This window comes from Pan troglodytes, chromosome 2 (assembly GCF_028858775.2).
Source record: "Pan troglodytes isolate AG18354 chromosome 2, NHGRI_mPanTro3-v2.0_pri, whole genome shotgun sequence".
NCBI classification, from domain to species: domain Eukaryota; kingdom Metazoa; phylum Chordata; class Mammalia; order Primates; family Hominidae; genus Pan; species Pan troglodytes.
The window spans coordinates 126352581-126371228 of record NC_086015.1 but is presented as its reverse complement, the minus strand read 5'-3'; the positions used below and the strand labels follow the sequence as shown (position 1 = coordinate 126371228).

Sequence of the window (18648 nt, the reverse complement as noted above, 5' to 3'; positions counted from 1 at the left end):
TGCACATGGCTAAAGATGCACATTCAGGTCAGGTGGGCAGGCTGTGGATGGAGGGGCAATGTGTGTCACAGCTTTTGCATTCTTTATTTTTTTAGAGATGGGGTCTCACTATGTTGACCAGGCTACCCTTGAACTCCTGGGCTCAAGCGATCCTCCTGCCTCGGCCTCCTGAGTAGCTGGGACCACAGGCACCCGCTACCACAACCGGCCTGTCATAGCTTTTGTTAAATACTTAAGAACTAATAAACACCATAATCTAGATCTACCCTTCTACCTCCACCCCTGGCCAAATTTGGAAATTGAAGCATAAGAGGGTAAATAATTGGTTGAAAGCTATAGAATGACCAAGAATTGTAGAGATCTGCCTCAAGTCTCTGGAAATCTAACCCAAATCTCTAAGGTTATTCTTTAAAAAAACAAAACAAAAACAAAAAAACAAGATGTAAAGCCAATCCTAACAACATCTGGATTACACAATAGGGAGAGAACATTTAAATCTACATTAATGTATGGAAAATCTAAACGTGTTCAAATGCATTAAATAAGGAAGGTGAAGAATGGAGAAAATTCTCAGGCAACCTGTGATCGCCGCTGGTTACAACATGGAGCTGGGAAGGGGAGTCAAATATTAGGGTCCTGGCCTAGCTTCCCTAGAGGAAAAGTACAAGTGATCCTGGAATAGTCCCATTTCTCAGTTCGTTGGGCTCCTTTCCTTGGGAGGCCCTGGTACCAGGGAAGCTTCCAGCATCCATCAGAACTGACGGGGAATACATTACCTTTTCACTGTCAAGGTGGACAACATCTTTGGCTCCAGGATCTTCCTCCCACAGTGGGGGCCCTTTTGGATCCTTCAAAAAGGCCACTATGGACTGAGGGAAAAAAAAGAGAAGAGAAAATGCATTTTAGCCCTGAAAAGAGGGAGGTGGGGGAATCAGGAACCTGTCCTCTTTCCCTGCCTGGAGACCTGGGCACACCAGCTGCTGAGCTCAGGACTGCATGTGGCATAAGCTTGGAGGGTGTGTTATTTCCGCTGTCCACTGACATCATGGATAAGTGCCCAAAAATGCACCTCCACCACTCCCATCGGGCTTTTTCAATCACAAGACACCTTGCTCACTCCAGCCAGGTGGTCCATGCCTACTATGCATCTTCATGGACAAAAAAGAGAAAATTTGAGACAATGAGTTGGCTTATTCAAACCAGAGACATACTAGTGCTTCTACTAAATCTCATCTCCTCCAAGAAGTCTTTCTGACTAATGGAATAATGGTCTCAGTCTTGTCCAAAGGAGACATTTCCACATTCCTGCAGCCACTAAAACTGTCATCCCATAAGCAGATCATCATACCCACTTATGACCTGCTTGGTATTTCATGATCTAAACTGGTTTTGGAGTGGATTAAATCCTGATTATCCTCCGCTGTATATGAATGAGTGAGGTCCAGGCTGGGAAGCCCCCAGGGCAGGGTGGGCACCAATGTGGCCTCACCCTTGTTGCTATACTTCTCATCCTGGGGCCCCTCTTCTAGACTGCCTGGATTGAAGATCTGACAAAGTTCTTACAGATAAAGGGCTTCGCTGGCCTTTGTTATGTGTACAATGACTCAAATCTCCACTCCCTGTGGGGAAGATGCACAGGGGCAGGGAAGAGCGGCACTGTCCTTCCACCCTCCTCTGTATCCTTTGCCACTCTCACTGGTCCAGGGCAGAAGCAGCATTCCCTTTCTCTTCAGTCACTCAGAGACGGTGCTCAAAGTCTGAGAGCCAGGATCAGGAACCAGACCCCAGCCAGATTCTGTTACTTCTGTCAACTTTGACCACGCTCCAGCAAGCAGATGCTGAACTGAGAGTGTATGTGTGTGTGTGTGTGTGCGCGCGTGTGTGGCCTGAGATGAGAAAGGGAAGTGCCCTTCTATAATAGTAAGGGTGTGCATTCAGCCCATCCACCAGTCACACACGGAGAGGACCTTATTATTTCTGGAAACTCTATTTGGAAAGAACTACTACGGGAGAATGGGAGACAGCCAAGACTTCATAGGATTTCATTCAGGTAGTGCTTCCTGCCTGTCCAAGTGGAGCTGTGAAACGCCTCCTGGCAAAAGAACAGCCATTTCTGCCACAGCTAAAGGCGGATCCACCCTTTCTCAGTCCCTTGTCAAGGCTTTGCCATGACAACATAAGGAACTATGGAATTGGCAGGGTCTTCCCGACACCCACACTCACCCACAGCTGCAGAGGCACCTGTCCACCAGGCCATGTGAGAAAGATGCTGGTAGGCACCCACCTGCCCGGGGTTCCAGAAATACCCGGTGCAGGGGTTCTTAATCTAGGGTGCACAAGGGACTTTAGGAGTCGGTGAAGCCCCAGACTCATGTGAAAACATTGACTTTGATTTGTATGCACACACGCTTTCAGGGACAAGGTCTGGAGTTCAGTAGGTGCTCAGTGGGATCAGGACTCCAGAACAAGTTAGGAACTGCTTGCTCTGGGGGGGTCCTGGCCCCACGCCCAGCCCTCCTCCCCCTTCTCCACCTCAGCATCAAGAAAAAAAGATAGCAGTGGATGGAAAAAGGAGATAAATGACCTTTTAACGTAACAACTGACATGTTCGTACACACCACCTTGTTTTTCAGGTGAGGATTATTCTCATTTAACTGAAGCTGAATAACCCCACCCATAGGTTCTCTCCGAGTTGATCTAACTGGACAAGACCTCAGGGCAAAAGTCTGCAGGGAGCAGCACCCTCAACTGTCCTATTCTGGGTGCTCTGAGTCCCAGGCACTGTCTGACACCACATCTGGCCTTCACAGCTGTAATCCTGGCTCACAGCTACTGGGCCCTGAGGTCATCAGTGAGTCATCTGAATCCAGACTGCCAGGCACCTCTGGCCCTTACCACTTCTATAGTAAGGATTTGGGGAGTATGTGCTAACAAGGAAAGGGCAGCTTAAAGGGGACATTCCCCACTTCGAGTTTCCTATTCTTTGCCAGTGGGGAGATAAGTTCTCACTTAACTGGCCTATGACCTCTCTAGGTGCCGTGGCACAGCATCTGTGACCAGGCTTCTGCCCAACCATGCGGGTTGACAAAAACCACAGCCAGAACATGGGCCTGCAGGTGATGGGCCCCTCCTGTCGGGGGGTCCTCCATCTCTCTGGAGTCAGGGTCCCAGGAGAAACCCTGAATGGAAAGTTAATTAGTGACTGAGGTGGGCTCTGATCTCAGCTGTCTTAAGCTGAAAAAGCAGAAGCCATCAGCAGTCAGGGAACTGTCCTGTCCCCTTCCCTCTGCCCTGGAGAACTCCAGGGATTCTGCCCCAGTCCTGCTTGGGGATGCTGGGACTAAGAGTGCCCTCTCTCCAACTGAAACTGAAGACTCTGGCCCCGTACGATGCTCAGCCACTTCTTCACCTTGTTGATGCCTAAATCACGGGAAGGTCAAGAGAACGCTGACCTCACACGTCTGGTCTTTGTAAGAAGTGGGGCGAAGCCAGGATTCTGCCTCTCCCACCCAGACACCCAGTGGCATGCTGGGGCCGCCTGGGCTCCTTGCTTCTTCTCTGCTACCACAGTTATGAGTAGCCGCTCAGAACTCCCTGCTCCATAAACCCAAGACAGATTCCTCAGAGGTCCCGGTTAAACATAAAATATACACAGCCTTCAATAACAAAACAAAACTCCAGCCCTCTTTCCATCATTGCATAAGCACTTCCCCCAACCCACCCAACTAAATCTTGTTCCTGGGGAACATGTGTTCTCTCCAACAACTTCGGTTGACGTCTTAACATAGAATAAGAAGGGCTGAGCAACTCTAGTTGGAAGAACTTTCTAAGTGTCTAAGTAGGTGTTAAGGTGATGAGTAATCAGGCTGAGTCCCTATATAAGGTGAACGCTGTAGCAATTTAAAAAAAGAATGAGTGTTAGTGGATAAGCAAGAATGACCTGGAGAGATGGTGGGGAGAGACAGAGGGAGAAGGAAGGGCAGAGGGAGAGGGACACTGACAGCTGCACAGACAGATGGACAGATAGGAAAAATGGAAGAGACACAGATGGAGAAAGAGGGACAGATGAAGAGACAGGAGCACAGGGTCCAACCCAGTGTGGGAAACAGGAGGGTTAGGAAGTGAGTTCAAACACGTCAGGACCAGGAGAAATATATGGCTTCAGCCAACGCAGGACCAGAAAGCAGAAGACAGGCTGGAGGAAGGGAATCCTGACCCTGAAGGAGGAGAGTTGCAGTTCAGGAGGACTAAGGGCTGGGGCAGCCGCTTTGTGATTACAAAGCATGTATAGATTACAGGATCTCATATTTCTTTCCATTTATGCTTCTCCATCTACTTCTAAATTGGATTGATAGCAGGGAACTCCTCAATGATACCCATATCTCATCTGGAACAAGCTGCATCAGCCCAAAGGTGTCAACCTGCCCATGTGCGATACCCTGTGCTAACCTGGGCATCCAGCCTGAGGGTGGCCACTACCACAGAGATGAGGGGAGGACTTTGAAGCTACAACGAAATGAGGCCCAGGCCTTTGGCAAAGAGAGAGGTGACATCACCTGCCTTACTGGACAACTGCTGATACATTCACAAACCTATTTCCAAAGCTGGGTCAATCTGTTATGTTAAGAGCTACAAACTTTTCCACATATTCTGCTGACATATGCTCTAGAGATAAGAATCTCTCAGGTCATTTAGAAGAGCTATTTGTGCAATCTGCCCTTTCTTTTCTCAGAGAGAAAACCTGCCAGACTTTGGGCGTCCATTCAGACTCCACCTCTGCTGAGAACAAGGGAGGTAAATTTACCTTAAATGTCACAGCTCGGTTATATTCAGTATGAAATGCACCATCCCTGTCAAATGAGGAGAAAAATGTGTTAACTTTAAGAATGGTTGTGAAGATACATACCTTTGGTTTCCTGCAGCATCTTAATAAGATTCAGCTTTTGAATGGAGTTCAGGATTTTTTTTTAAAAGAAATAATTGTAAACACAGGAAGAAAACCATTCTGAAATAAAATTAATCTAACTAAAAATTGCTGTTCGCTGAAAATACCAATGAAAGCATTTGGCACTTACTTGGAAATTGGAAATGCCCATGTGTACTTACTGGTAATGGAATAATTCGACCTTTTTGTCCTTCGGGCTCAGGTCAACTTTCATCTTCTTGCACAATTTTCTACTCTCTGCATCACTGGAAGACACAAATGTTGGGAACCATTTATTACCTGAAGTCCTCACAAAGGTGTTGACAGCAAAATCTGCTGGTGTCCTAAGAAATAAGTCAGGTAACTTGGAATTCTCAATAGCAGATGAGGGCCTTACTATAGATGGGCTGTGAGAACTAGAGGGTGGAGACTAACTAGCAGGCTAGGGGCTGATCAAGAAAGACAGAGGCTGGGCGTGGGGGCTCATGCCTATAATCCCAGCACTTTGGGAGGCCAAGGCAGGCAGATCACCTGAGGTCAGGAGTTTGAGACCAGCCTGGCCAACATGGTGAAACCCCGTCTCTACTAAAAATACAAAAATTAGCCAGGTGTGGTGGCATGTGCCTGTAATCCCAGCTACTCAGGAGGCTGAGGCAGGAGAATTGCTTGAACCTAGGAGGCAGAGGTTGCAGTGAGCCAAGATCATGCCACTGCACTCCAGCCTGAGCAACAGAAAGACTCCATCTCAAAAAAAAAAAAAAAAAAAGCAAGAAAGAAAGGAAAGGAAAGGGAAAAGCAGACAGGAGCATGTGTGTCACAACTTGTGGGTGGCAACACAGACAGGTCCAGACAAAGGAGGTGACCCAGAAGCTTAGGGGGTGGACAGCCCATGGTAACAAGAAAATAAACTCCAATCCTGGCCGTTCTTTAAAATTATCAGGCAAGTTTTTAAAAAGATGGATGCCCTGGCCTTCCCCTGATTATCAATTTGGAATCTCTGTTGGGGGTGGACAAGCAAGATTTTTGTTTTTGGAGCTCTGACATAGGCTATCTGCTATATACTATGTGACCAAGGTAAGAGGAAAACATGCTACCATGTTGAAGAAGTTATGAAATCTGGCCAGGTATTGACAAAAGGCAAAAGGAGAAAGGGCCAGGCTGTGGTTAAAGGAGCCCCTCCCTTGGCATCTGGGATATTACACTCTCTTCCAATAAGAAATGCCTGTCAGGTGCCATTCCCTGTTTACAAAGCACTCATGCACAACCTCATCTCATCTTGGTGCCCTGCCTGTTAGAAAAATGGATTTCAATGTGTGGTCCCTGAATCAGTGGCACCAGCATCATCCAGGAACCTGTTGGAAATGCAAATTATCAGCCCCATCCCAGACCTACTAAATTAGAAACCCTGGGGATACCTGAGCAATTGCGTTTGAACAACCTTCTAGGTGATTCTGATGTGTGCTCAAGTTTGGAAACCACTCACTGCATTAGACTAGCTCCTTCACTGGCTCATGTTCTTCTCCCCTACCTCCACAAGGTTTGGCTCCCCTGTGCCCTAAACCAGTCCCTTAGAGACCTGACCTGTTCTCAACAGCTTCCCCATCCTGCCTGCACTCAGCCAGTCAGAGAGCTCTTGTTACCTGGGGGCCATCTCCCCAGCCCTGAAAGGACTCAGTAAGGGCATCTCGGCTACCCAATGCCCACTGGTCACCACTGACTACACAACTGGAGTCATCTTTTGGGGAACTTTGTTGGGACAGGTACGACAGCCACCTGAGGCAAGGCGCTGTATCCCCCAGTTGCTTACATGCCTCACCTCCACCAACAGCCATCAGCTTCACACAGCTGTGCACCAGCCCAGAACAGATGGACTAATTAAACCACTCAGCTCAATTCTAAAAGCAACACTCATCAGTGGACATGTAAAAAACGCAGGACCTCATTTTAAGTGTAAAGATGCAATTTGCAACTCAAGAAGCATGTCTTACTGGAGAGGTGTGTGGTGGTCAGAGAGGAGGAGTGTCTCCCTGCCCCCTTCCTCCCCCAGGCCCAGGGGTTTCCTCCCTACTAGTCCCAGCTGTCTAGCCATCGCTGCAGCCACTGCAGCCTCCAGCCATGGGCCTGGCAAACAGTGGGGACTCATGAAATGCATGAGGAATCCAGAGAGGAAAGGCTAATGACACTGCAATAGTTCCTCCCCCAAGGTGGCAAGGACATTTTAGGATAGAGTCCAGAGAGAAGGGGCAAGCTGGGAGTGGGCTCTCCAAATGGAGAAGGCAGCCCAGGGCACCCGCTGAAAACTTTCTTATCCTTAATCCCTCTGAGGTCCACGCATGCCTCTTCTGACGACCGCTATTACAGTTCAGGTGTGCCCCATCCCGCAGGGACTCTGTGGTGAAGCTGCATGGACAGGTGGTGGGTCTGTTTGAGAACAACTGCGAACGAGGTGCCCTTTCCCTGTTTGAGTTAATTCCCTGGGACACAGGGCTCAACTCAGGATGTTCACAACCACTCACTTGGCACCTTCCTCGCTGGCCTTTGTTCTGCTGTGCTCCACTGTTTCTGTGACCACGTACCATCCACCCAACTGCAACAACAAACAGCAGCTGGGGCAGGGGCCAAGGCTGGGATGGGATGTGCATGGCCTCCCTCAGCTCCATCAGCCCCATCCTGACACCGGCAGCTGCGAAGGGCTTGCTCATCGCCTCTCTGTTCACACTGCAGTTCCTGCCTGGGGGCTCAGACGCTGCAAGGCAGCAACTGGACAGGAGAATCCCCACCCCATGCTCCTCTCTCTTCCATCAAGCCTGGCTGGCAGCCTCTGCCTGTGACTATCACAAAGCAGAGGGAGGAAACAGGGGCTTGGTTCATTTCCACGCCAATCCTGGTCCACTCTGTGGGAAACCCCTCCACGGAAAAGTCCCACGACAGCAGTCTTAGGTTCCCTGAGGGCCCAGGCAAGGCTTAGGACCAAGACTCCAAACCAACTAAGTTGGCTGGTAGAGCTGGGGGCACAGAGGCACCCCTGCCTGTTCTTCAGTGTGGCCTCCAAGGTTCAGCCCAGTGCACAGCCTCCTGCCTCACTCCACCTGAGCAAGCGCCCCACGAGCCCTCACTGCAGACTCTGTGCCACCTTCTTTGTTAGGTTATGTAACATTCCTAAGGATTCTCTCCTCTCCCCATCCCCTGCACTCTCTCTCTCCCTGAGGGGTGAGTGGGGAGGAGGCTTCCTGTCCCGTCTGAGCACACTTCTGGCACAAACCAAAGGGCCACTGGCTCCAGCACTCCCAATCTCCCCTCCCCTGTTGTCTTCCTCTCCACCGCGCTTATCAACATCTGACCAACTTGTCCACTGCCTGCCCCATCAGAAACATGTGCTCCGTGAAGCCAAGGGCTTGGTTTTGTGCACAGCTATCTCCCCAGTGGTACAACAGCAGCTGGCACACAGTAGGCACTCTATAAATCACCTGACTGAATGGCTGAATGGCTGAAATGAATGATATTGTCTTACCGCTGCTGGGATGAGGCTCTGCATTTCTGGCTTTCTGGGATCTCTGGGCTCTGTATATTGAGCTCCGGGAATCCTGCCAGGTGACAATTCCTGACAATGTTCTCTCAGCACTGCTCCCCTCCTTCTCATAGTTGTGTCTCTCAAAATGTATAAGTGTGAGTAGTGTGTGTGTGTGTGTGCAAGCATGTGTGCACACACTAATTGTGCAGTGCAGACAATGAATATCAGAAGAGTTCAAGTAGGGGAGAAAATTACCTAAGCTCAGAGACTTAAAAGGATCTGAGTTGAGAGATTAGGTACAATTAATTGATCTACTGCCTACCTCCCTCCCCCAGCCAATGACTGAGGTTCTAGGGGAGAAAGGAGACAAAGCAGTGAGCAGGAAAACGAGATGCTTTGCTCGAATTGAGGGAATGGAGAATGCACCATGGGTCATGGAGAAAGGGCTGGCAATGCAAAGACCCTCACCTGACTCCCCGGCCCCTGTCCTGCAAGAACCAGCCATCCCTCTGCCCATTTACTCACCACTGTTCCAAGGAATGAGGCATCAAGGCCACTGATCTGCTCCAGCCTATCCCTCCCCACCTCACTTGGCTCTCTTCCATGGAGAATGTGGAAGGAAAGATTGCAGAGGCCTGTACACACTTCCCTCCCCACCCCACACCCCCACACCCAGACAGACACATGGGCATGGGTGTTTTCGTCTGAATCTGCCATGGGACAGCTGGCTGCTAGTCGGGAGTGGCTGCTGCAGTTACACAGTGCTATGTTTATTGGATTTTCCTGTGCAGTAATTACTATCCAAGAGACTCGAGGCACACTCCTGGGAGTCAGGCCCAGGGATCAAAGTGGGGATGAGAGCAGGAAGAAAGAGAAAAAACAAGGTCTGGGAGATGGCAGGGTCAGGGGGTGGGGGTCTGAGGTCTTTCACAAGTCCAGCCTAAGTACCACAGCCCATAGAATGGCAGCTTCAACATCTGGCTCTGCCATTAGCGACCTCTGGTGGGACCCTTAGTTTCCTGAGCTGCAAAATGCCGGAGTTATCCACATAAGCTTAATGGAGCTTGATTTCTCTACGGGGTCAAGTCAGACTAAATAAAGCATGGAGACAGGCTGCCTTATATCCTGACACATGAACCAGGAGCCAGAACCTGGGGCAAAAGATGGAGACAAAAAAACCTCCGAACCCCTGTCATTTCTCTCCTCACCTCCCAACCAGATCCTCAGTCAGCCACAGTTGGGGTTCTCATGTCCACGGCAGACCACGCTCAGCCCCTCCTGGTGGGGTAGAAAGACTACACTGAAGACCAGAAGGAAGGCTGATGCCTGCCTTAACATTAACTTTGTGCCCACGACTACCCCAGCCTCTCTAGTTCCATTTCCCCATCAAAGAAGGGATAACTCTCTTCCTCCCACCGGCCCTGGTCTAACATGGCAAGCTTCTGGCCAGGTGGACCTGTGATGCCCTGGGGACAGGTAGGAGAAGAGACTTAGAAAGTGCCCTCACTTCAAGGACATGAAGAAAATGGGGGGGGGGGGCGGGGGTGAGTGCTGAGCAAGAAATACTGAGTGACTGCCTGATGCCAAGTACCAAGGACGATGTGAAAGAATGTGGCTAGAGGATACAAGGCAGGAGGCAATGAGAGAGAAGTCCTGGAAGAGCTGAACCTTGAACTTGGACAGGTGGTGGTGGTCACGTAGCACCCTCTGAAGGAAGGATTCCCTACAACAGGGCTCCTCCCTGAGTTGGCTGTTTCCCTTGGTACGTGCCTCAAGAAGGTACATCACAGGGTCTGGATTACACAGTACAGTTAGTAAGAGTGGTGGGAAAAAGAGAGAGGAACATGGCTTCTCTGCAGACATGTAAGGTGCCTCCCCTCCGCTGCCCTCCCAGCCCAGCAATTCTAAGTGTCTGCTCCTCAAGGGGATGTGTCACTCCAAAAAGTGCATGGTGGTGTGCTGGAAGGTATCTGAAGCCACAAGATAAACACGACAGTTCTTCTGGGAGTCTGTTTTACCCCCTGATAAGTAATGTTGAACATGCTTAGGAGCAAATGCTAAATTCAAATAGTTTTTAGGAGAAAACATAAGTCTTTAAAATATGTTATGCTTGCTCTGGCAGGCCCCCAGTCTTGCATCTGGGAAGCTGTGACTGCTCCAGAGAAATCAAGCAGATGGGGAGGAGAGCAGGAAAGAAAGCAGATGTGGTTAAGCAATGACCTTAAGCCCCGAGGAAAAGAAAGTAGCAAGCACCTGATAGGACAGCCTTGCCCCCTGTGAGACGCAGCCTCGGGAATTAGCAAACCAGGCACAGCTCCATGCTGGCTCCAGCTCAACTTCCCAGACAGCAGCACTCCACGCCAAGCCCGAGCCCCAGCGCCCAGCTGGCAGGGCACGAGGGGAATACCAACTCCCGCACACACAACCCGCGTAACAGCCGGACAACCACCACCAGCCAGACTGAGCGTGCCTGTTGAGGTCTGAGCCAAGAGTGGAGTGAGGGGGAAGGAAAGCTGACAAAACCCTAGACAGAAGTCAGACGCCCTACAGACACCCCAGAGCAACAAGTTACAGGGCCTGGACCGGGAAGAAAACCAGCAGAGAAGTGTTTGTGTGTTCCTGTAGGTGCACATAGAGGAATAGGGAGGAAGAGTCAGAAAAGCAAAAAATTTTTTTTAAAAAAGGAAAATAAATATCCATATAGAAAGGAGAAAGGGGAAAAGAGGCCAAAAGAAGGCCAGGCTGGGCACGGTGGCGCATGTCTGTAATCCCAGCACTTTGGGAGGCCGAGGCAGGTGAATTGCTTGAGCCCAGGAGTCCAAGACCAGCCTGGGCAACATGGCAAAACCTGGTCTCTACAAAAAAAATATAAAACTTAGCTGAGTATGGTGGTACGCGCCTACTGGGGAGGCTGAGCTGGGAGGATGGCTTCAGCCCAGGAGGTCAAGTCTGCAATGAACCGAGATTGTGACACTGCACTGCAGCCTGGGCAACAGAGTGAGACCCCGTCTCAAAAACAAAAAGGGCCATGCAATGGGGCGGTGCAGGGGGAGTCCTGGACTCAGGATTGGGAAAAGGGAATAGAAACCTAATAAGGGGAGAGAAAAGGAGGAGACAGGAGAGAACCTCAGAGAGAAGGATAGGCACCCTTCCAAAATGGGGAATGGGGAGGGAGGGGCACAAAAAGACCCCCCTGAAAGACTAGAAGGCACACGCCCACCGCCACACTTATAACACACACACCAAGCCTGGCAGCTTCCGGCATTTTCTGAACCAGGCTATTTAGGGATGAGAGCAACTTGGAAGACTCAACTCCACATTTCCCAGAAGATTCCATTGAAGCCCAGAGAAGGGCAGTGACTTGCCAAAGGCCCCACAGCTATTTGATGTCAGAGCCTGGACTCAAAGCTGGGTCTTCTGACTTTTAGTCCTACAAATTCCACTGCACTGCACCCTGTACTTTTTTTTTTTTTTTTTTTTTGAGACAGAGTTTTGCTCTTGTAGCCCAAGCTGGAGTGTGATGGCACGATCTCGGCTCACCGCAACCTCCACCTCCTGGGTTCAAGTGATTCTCCTGCCTCAGCCTCCCAAGTAGCTGTGATTACAGGCATGCACCACCACACCCAGCTAATTTTGTATTTTTAGTAGAGATGGGGTTTCTCCATGTTGGTTAGGCTGGTCTTAAACTCCCGACCTCAGGTAATCCGCCTGCCTTGGCTTCCCAAAGTGCTGGGATTATAGGTGTGAGCCACTGTGCCCAGCCTGCACCCTGTACTTCTTAAGGGTCAGAGCAAAACACCCGTGGCCTGGGGCTCACTCCCATGCCCAAAACCTTCTTCAGGTTCATCCTTACAAGAACCAAGGGATCCTCACCCAGTAAACAGTTGCTGAGTGAACAAGCATACCACTTCTCCCTGTCCAGCTTTCTCCTGAACAAACTTGTCTAGATGAAAAACCACACTAGGAGAATGGTGTCTCACATTTAAATTGTATTTCCTATTTTATAAAGAACTTTCATTTACCCAATCCTTATCACAGACCTGGAAAGAAGGCAGAACGCGTATCACTGTCCCATTTCACAGCTGAGGAAACAGTCAGAGTGACCGACTTGCCCGGTGTCACAGGGCTAGTGAGCAGCGCAGCTAACTAACTAGTTAGCAGTCAGCCCGGGCCCCCTCCTAAGCCCAAGGCTTTCTCCCTTGTTCCACACACCTGCAAAGACACCTCAACACTGGAGCAGCTTCTTCTCTCACCCCAGATGCTCCCTGTTCCCCTCACCTGCCTTTTAAAGGGAAAAGCAGGGTGGCCTGTGCACTCCTGACCTTCCTGGTCACCCCAACCCCAAGCCCTGTCCCCATCCTAGCCACCAACCCTTCGTGGGCAGGGCAGGAAGTGGAGCTGGAAAGGATGAGAGATGGGTGCCTCAGCAGGGCCCATTTGAGGGAGGCAAGCTCTGGCTGGCTACCTGCTGTTTCACAGTGACAAGGATAAAGAAGGTAGCATGGCCCCGTGCCACCTACTCGCTCCTCGGCAGACAGCACCAGAAAGCAAAGTTCCCAGCACCACTTCTGCCCATCCCTGGGTGTGTCTCATTCACAGACCCACAGACACGGACTGGACACACTTAGGACAACTGCGAGAGCTGTCAACGCAGGGCTCTGTGGAGCTAACACGGGGGCTCCCCATGCCCTGATTACAGGCAAGTTTAGAAGTCTAGGAGCAGGAGTGAATGAACTGGAGGGCAGGAGCTGGGTTCTTGGAGATCTCCTTTTCTAACAGTGGTTCGTGACAGCTGCCACCTAGAGTGGCCTACATGGGCCACAGCCCAGAGTTCTGAACCTTGGGCTACTCCAGAAAGATTGCACCCTGACTCTAATTTCAAACTCACACCCAGATATTCCTGAGTCCAACTTAATCTACTTTGGCTCCATAATCCACCTACTTGTCCACACTATTTTAAAAGCTATCTAACATTTCAGTTTCTATTTCCTCTTACAGGAATAAATTCAACACAGCAAGGCAACTACATGGAATAGTCCATCCTTCTGTCTTAAGGTTAACTCTTTCAAGCTCCAAGGTGCTTCCCTGCCCCAGTTTTAATTTGAGCACATCGAAATTCACAGGATATTCTCATTGGCACTTTTATTGACTCTAGACATCATGTTTCCAAACTTGAGTCCTGAAGTTGAATCTCCATAGTCTGTCTTCACCCACTACTCCTGACCCCATTTCACTCAGGCACCCTGCGCTGCATGTTTTCCAGGCCGCTCAGGGACAGCAGCAGGCCTTTCACCTCCACAGGCAGTTCTGGGGGCCCACTCCATAGGTGGCTGCCTGCAGGGAAAGCCAGGGCACTGTGAGCACGTGGTATTGTGCTCTGAGGTCTTTGCACCAAATGTGAACTCGACCGCCTCTGTGAAGCTTTTCTCAACCTTTCCAGGAAGAATGGAGGGGCTTTCCCTCCATGCATATAGTCTGTGTTTGTGGCACTATTCACCTGACATTGCAATCGCTGGGCTAAGTGTCTGCCTTCTCCTCACACACTGAGCTCCTTGAGGATGCAGTTATCCATCTGTGTATTCTCAAAGCACATAGTAAATGCCCGGTAATGTCTGTTACATGGACCCAGGTGGAGACAACAACTAAGTCAAAGCTCCTCTGCCCATTTCTGCCACCTACAAGCCTCATAAGAACTCCCTACAATAAGCCTCCATCAGCTTGGCAGAACTGCTGTCATCTTCAGATATGGAAATTCCAAAGTGCCTTGTCTTCATTTAATAGGCTTTTTACTTTGCCAGTCACACAGAGCACGGCTGGTCAAGGCAAGCACACTTTTGGACCAACTATGAACTAGAATTAACCAATGGCTAAGATCTCACCTACTGCCTGGTGAGCAACCTTTTCTGTTCAGTTAGCATCTGAATGAATCTGGAAGTATGAGGCCACACACACACACACACACACACACCCTCTACAGCACACACCACTTGGCTAAGACTTATTATCCTAGTTTCACTCAGTGCTTTGTCAAAATATGAATCTCCTTCAATGCTCTCTAATCACAGGCAGAACAAACTTGAGGTCATCAACTTATAAATCAGTTGTGTCCCAAAAATTCACTCGAAAAGTAACCATTTAGAACTCAGACTAAAGAGGAAGAGGATTACACTGGAGTGGGTGCCATAAAAGCTCGCTTAACCTGCAGGGTAGTAACAGGGCTTATGACTCAGGCAATAATAGCTACATTAAAGATTTAGAAGACCTTTATAGGCCTGGGCCCCCCTCAGAAGCCGAGGCATAGACAGCTTGACCCACTGATTCTACCTTTGCATGGTGGGCAGCAGAGGCGTCTAGTGGTAATGTCCTGGGTTGGGGGTAAAGCTCATGGTTCTTGCTGCAGACCCACCACTGGCAAACCCACTGGGTAACCTTGAAAATCACCTTGCCTCTCGGGGTATCAAGGCCACCCTCTGTAAGACAGGAAGGCCCCCTCTGCCACTCACCTCCCTCTGGGTAGACAGAAGAAAGAAACACATGGAAATAGAAGAAAGTGAAAGCTCTACGGAAAAAGGGAAGAAATGGGGCTGGGCTGGGAAGAAAGGGGTGGAAAGCCAGACACCACTCTTCCAGTCCAGAGGTGACCTCGAAGCATCACTAGATGGAATCTTTCCATCGCATCCTCTCTCCCAGATTATTAATCAAGAGACAGTTCCTGTCCCCACCCATCAAAGCCCCAAGTGCCCCCCTGCCCAGCAGCCACCATGGCACATGGCCCCAGCACATACCCACAGTCCACCCAGCAGATGGTCCCTTGTCCTTTCACCACCTGGGCCACTGTGGACAGTAACCTGAGATGATTTTCAGCTGCTGCCTCTGTAAAAAAAAAACAAAAAATTAAACATCTGTGCCCAAGGGCACTGGGTCATGTCTGCTATCTTCCCTCAGGGGTGAGGAAGGATGGAGACCAATCCCAGAGGGGGTGGAGAAGTCCTGAGCACCAGGTAAAACACCCATCCCTGCATTCAACAGTGCCAGGGCCTGTGCTGCAAGAATGGTCCTGGCTCTTCTCAGAAACCCCTGATCCCACCATACTCAGGGGCCTTCCTCTTGGACACAGAACCCCCAAGTCGCCCTGCCTTAATCCACACCTCACACCTTACTATTCCAAGAATCTCTCAGCCAGATCCTCAAGGCCAGTAAAGTCTCCGACTCATGTCTTTCTGGGATAAATTTTGACAATTCCATAAACAATGACAATCCTATAACTAAAGCAGGGAATGATGTTGCTGACTCCACGTTCATCTGTCCTGATGCCCCACCTAGGAGCGGACGAGAGCTGGGATCAGATCCTTCCTTTACTTGTGCAGCACACGCTCATCTAGGAGCTCAGTACAACCTGATGATAAAATGAGGTCTATACGTGACACTAGGCTCTGATGGGCCAATGCCAAAGACACCTAAGCCACATTTAACAGCCCACTTCCCCAGAAGCCACGGGGCAAGAGCTGGTCCTGGTAGCACCTCCAGGGGTCAATTGCAGGAATGTGGACCATGCCTTCGGACAGGATGGAGTGATCACAAGAAAGGAAGACTTTCTCATTGGTGCAGGTGTCAATCCTGATGGGTCAGGGCAAGGCACCCGGATACTACTGTGGGAGGGCAGGGTCTTAGGGACAGAGCCTCTGTGGCCAGGATTTCAGCACTGCCAGCCTGCAATGATCCACTGCAAAGTGGCTGTGGCCAGTGTTTGATTCCTGTGGCCAGCAGGCTCCTGAGTCACGTTCTCCTAGGCGACACCTGTGAGCTCACTTGAAAGGCCTGCCAGACAAAGACTTGTGGGGAGAGCGATCTGCTGCTTTCTCCCGCCAAAAACCATATGATACATCCCCAAGCCAAGCAGAAATGATGTCTGAATTATGTGCCTCCGCAGATCGCCTTTTCTAGTGTGGATAATGGTAGCTGTTTGTGAATACAGAGCATGCTGAGCCTTTCACAGAAGCAAACAAAAGTATCGCTCAAGAGACATGCACGGAGTCACTCAGAGGAGGCACTCCCAGGAAACCACGGCCAGGGTGACAGGAGGAGGGCGAGCCACTGAAGTGGGGAAAGCCATTGTTCTACTGCTGGGACTGGGTTCTGGGAAGCAGGGGAGGGGGAGAAATAAACTACAGCAAGATAAAGTACCCCCTGCCCTAACCTGCATTTTAGCCATGGAAAGGGAGGCACTGCTTGGAAGGATGGGAGGGAGCAAAGAAAATCCAGTTTCTGCCCTGTTCAAAAGCCCCACTGAAGGTCACATGTCTCTCGTGCAGCAGGCCTGGGCAAGGAGGCAGGAAGTTAAAATAATTGCCCAGGCCCCATCAGGCAATGAAAGCAGGAGGTAGGCTGACAAGTGGGAAGCACCAGGGGCTCTACTCTCAATGGCTCAAGACAGGGTCGGGTGAGGGAAAGAGAGCTTAGGTGCTACCTCCTGCCCTGCAAGCGCCTGACAACAGGGCCCCACCTTTCCACTCTCTAACTTCCCATAATGATTTTCCGGCCTCAGCCCCAACCTGATCTCAAAGCCCTTCTGTCATTGCAGAATCAATACTCTCTTCCCATCCTCCATCAGAGAAAATGAGAGACAGCGGGGCATAGGGGACCAGCTCCCACCTGCTGCTGGAAGATCTCAAATGAGTCCGCTACTCCCAGCTTCCATTTCCTCATTTGTATACTGGATGTCCTCTGACAACCTGCACTGCCTCCCTCACAGCAAAGGAGCCAATGAGACTGTATTATGATGAGCTTTTATGATGGGATCTACCCTAGGGAAGGAATGGAGCGTGTCTATCACTGACAGTCCTCCTAGTTCCAACTCCGGGAGTATCCAAGGCAGCAAGCCACACGTTTTCAGGGCCCTATGCCCCAGGCCTCAAGAGGACACTGCTTCCCCTTTCCCTTGATTTCACCCCTATTCCTGACAGCAGAGGAATGCTAGTCACATGCTGGGCTCCCAACAATGCACTCGGGGCATGTGTGCCAGACCCTCAGAAGGGGAAGCAGCAGCCGCAAGTGGCAATGAACACATCCCACGTGCCAGGGATGCCTGGAGGATGCAGGCACGTCTGGAGCCTCTATCATCCCCCAGGTGCCAGTGAGTGCTAAGGCCGAGCTGCCGGGGAAAACTTTGCCCGGAACTGGCCAGCCACTGGCTGCTGCTTCTCCAGGGCCACAGAAAACTTGGCATCCTTAGAAGCAGCAAAAAACACTTAACTCTGCTGGAACAACTTCAACAGAGTCAGCGTTCACCCTCCCCCAAAGTCACTGCCAAGAGCCAAGCAAACCTCTCTCCATCTGCTATGTCCTTGCCAGCCTCAAGGTCAGAAGAGAGGCAGGCCGCTGCTCCTGCCTCCAAGAAATGCTGTGACCCAAGCTTAGAGCCCATCCAAATTCAGTCTTGCATCTGACCCCAGAGCACGACAGATGGACAGGGCAGGGCCAGGGCTGCCAGCTGGGGTGAGTGCTTCCAAGCCTGGGACCCATTCAGCTGGCAACAGGCCGGCCTGGCCAGTTAATCAACAGCTCTGGTGAAGCATGCCCTGGCAGGGCTCGGCCCCATGCCTGTGCAGGAAGCCAGGACATCCATGACCAGTGCCCGCCACTGTGATCCTCTGTCCTACTTCACACACGCCCTCTCCCTCTTGAGGAGTGAGGGGCTCCAGAGGACTTTCCCAAGAAACACTCATAAAAAAGAAATGGAACCACCCCCTGGGATCAGAAAGTGGCAGAGCCAATGCCTCTGTGTGCCTCTGCCTCTGTCTTCTGAGGAAAGGTGACAAACCTCATGTCCCTTGGACCCTCCCTAAGTGGTTTTCATCCTAAGGTCTCCTGCCTCCCACTTCCACCCCACTCCTTCCCCTGAATCCCATCCTACCCCGATGGTTGACCTCAAGGCCAGGAAGGGACACTCACCAGATTTGGAGTAAAGCACCAGTACATTATTCCGGGTTCTGAGCAGTTTTTTCAAGTCCTTGGGGTCAGAGATTCTCTCAATGAGCGAGGAGACCTTTGCAGAGGACAGCCATGATGGCAGGACCACCTGGGGATCAAGGAGCCAACGACTGTGAGTTCCAGCTTCTGGCTGGGCCCCAGAAGAATCGGTGCCCATGGATGTGCTGCCTAGAGCTGCTTTACTTCCAGAGGATGAGGGCAAACCAACATATCTCATGCATCA

At 50.6% G+C, this 18648-nt stretch overlaps 1 protein-coding gene across 3 annotated transcripts in view; it reads right to left on the bottom strand.

Annotated features, from left to right (window-relative positions):
- PDIA5 (protein disulfide isomerase family A member 5) overlaps positions 1-18648 on the bottom strand; it is a 94975-nt gene that overhangs the window by 54278 nt on the left and 22049 nt on the right. For all 3 annotated transcript variants that reach the window (XM_001151831.8, XM_016941760.4, XM_063807046.1), the window contains 5 exons: positions 18387-18513; positions 15221-15308; positions 5107-5190; positions 4805-4850; positions 777-869 (listed from right to left, as the gene is read on the bottom strand). In XM_001151831.8, the coding sequence (XP_001151831.3) occupies positions 777-869; positions 4805-4850; positions 5107-5190; positions 15221-15308; positions 18387-18513 (438 nt within the window). The remainder of the gene's footprint in view (positions 1-776; positions 870-4804; positions 4851-5106; positions 5191-15220; positions 15309-18386; positions 18514-18648) is intronic.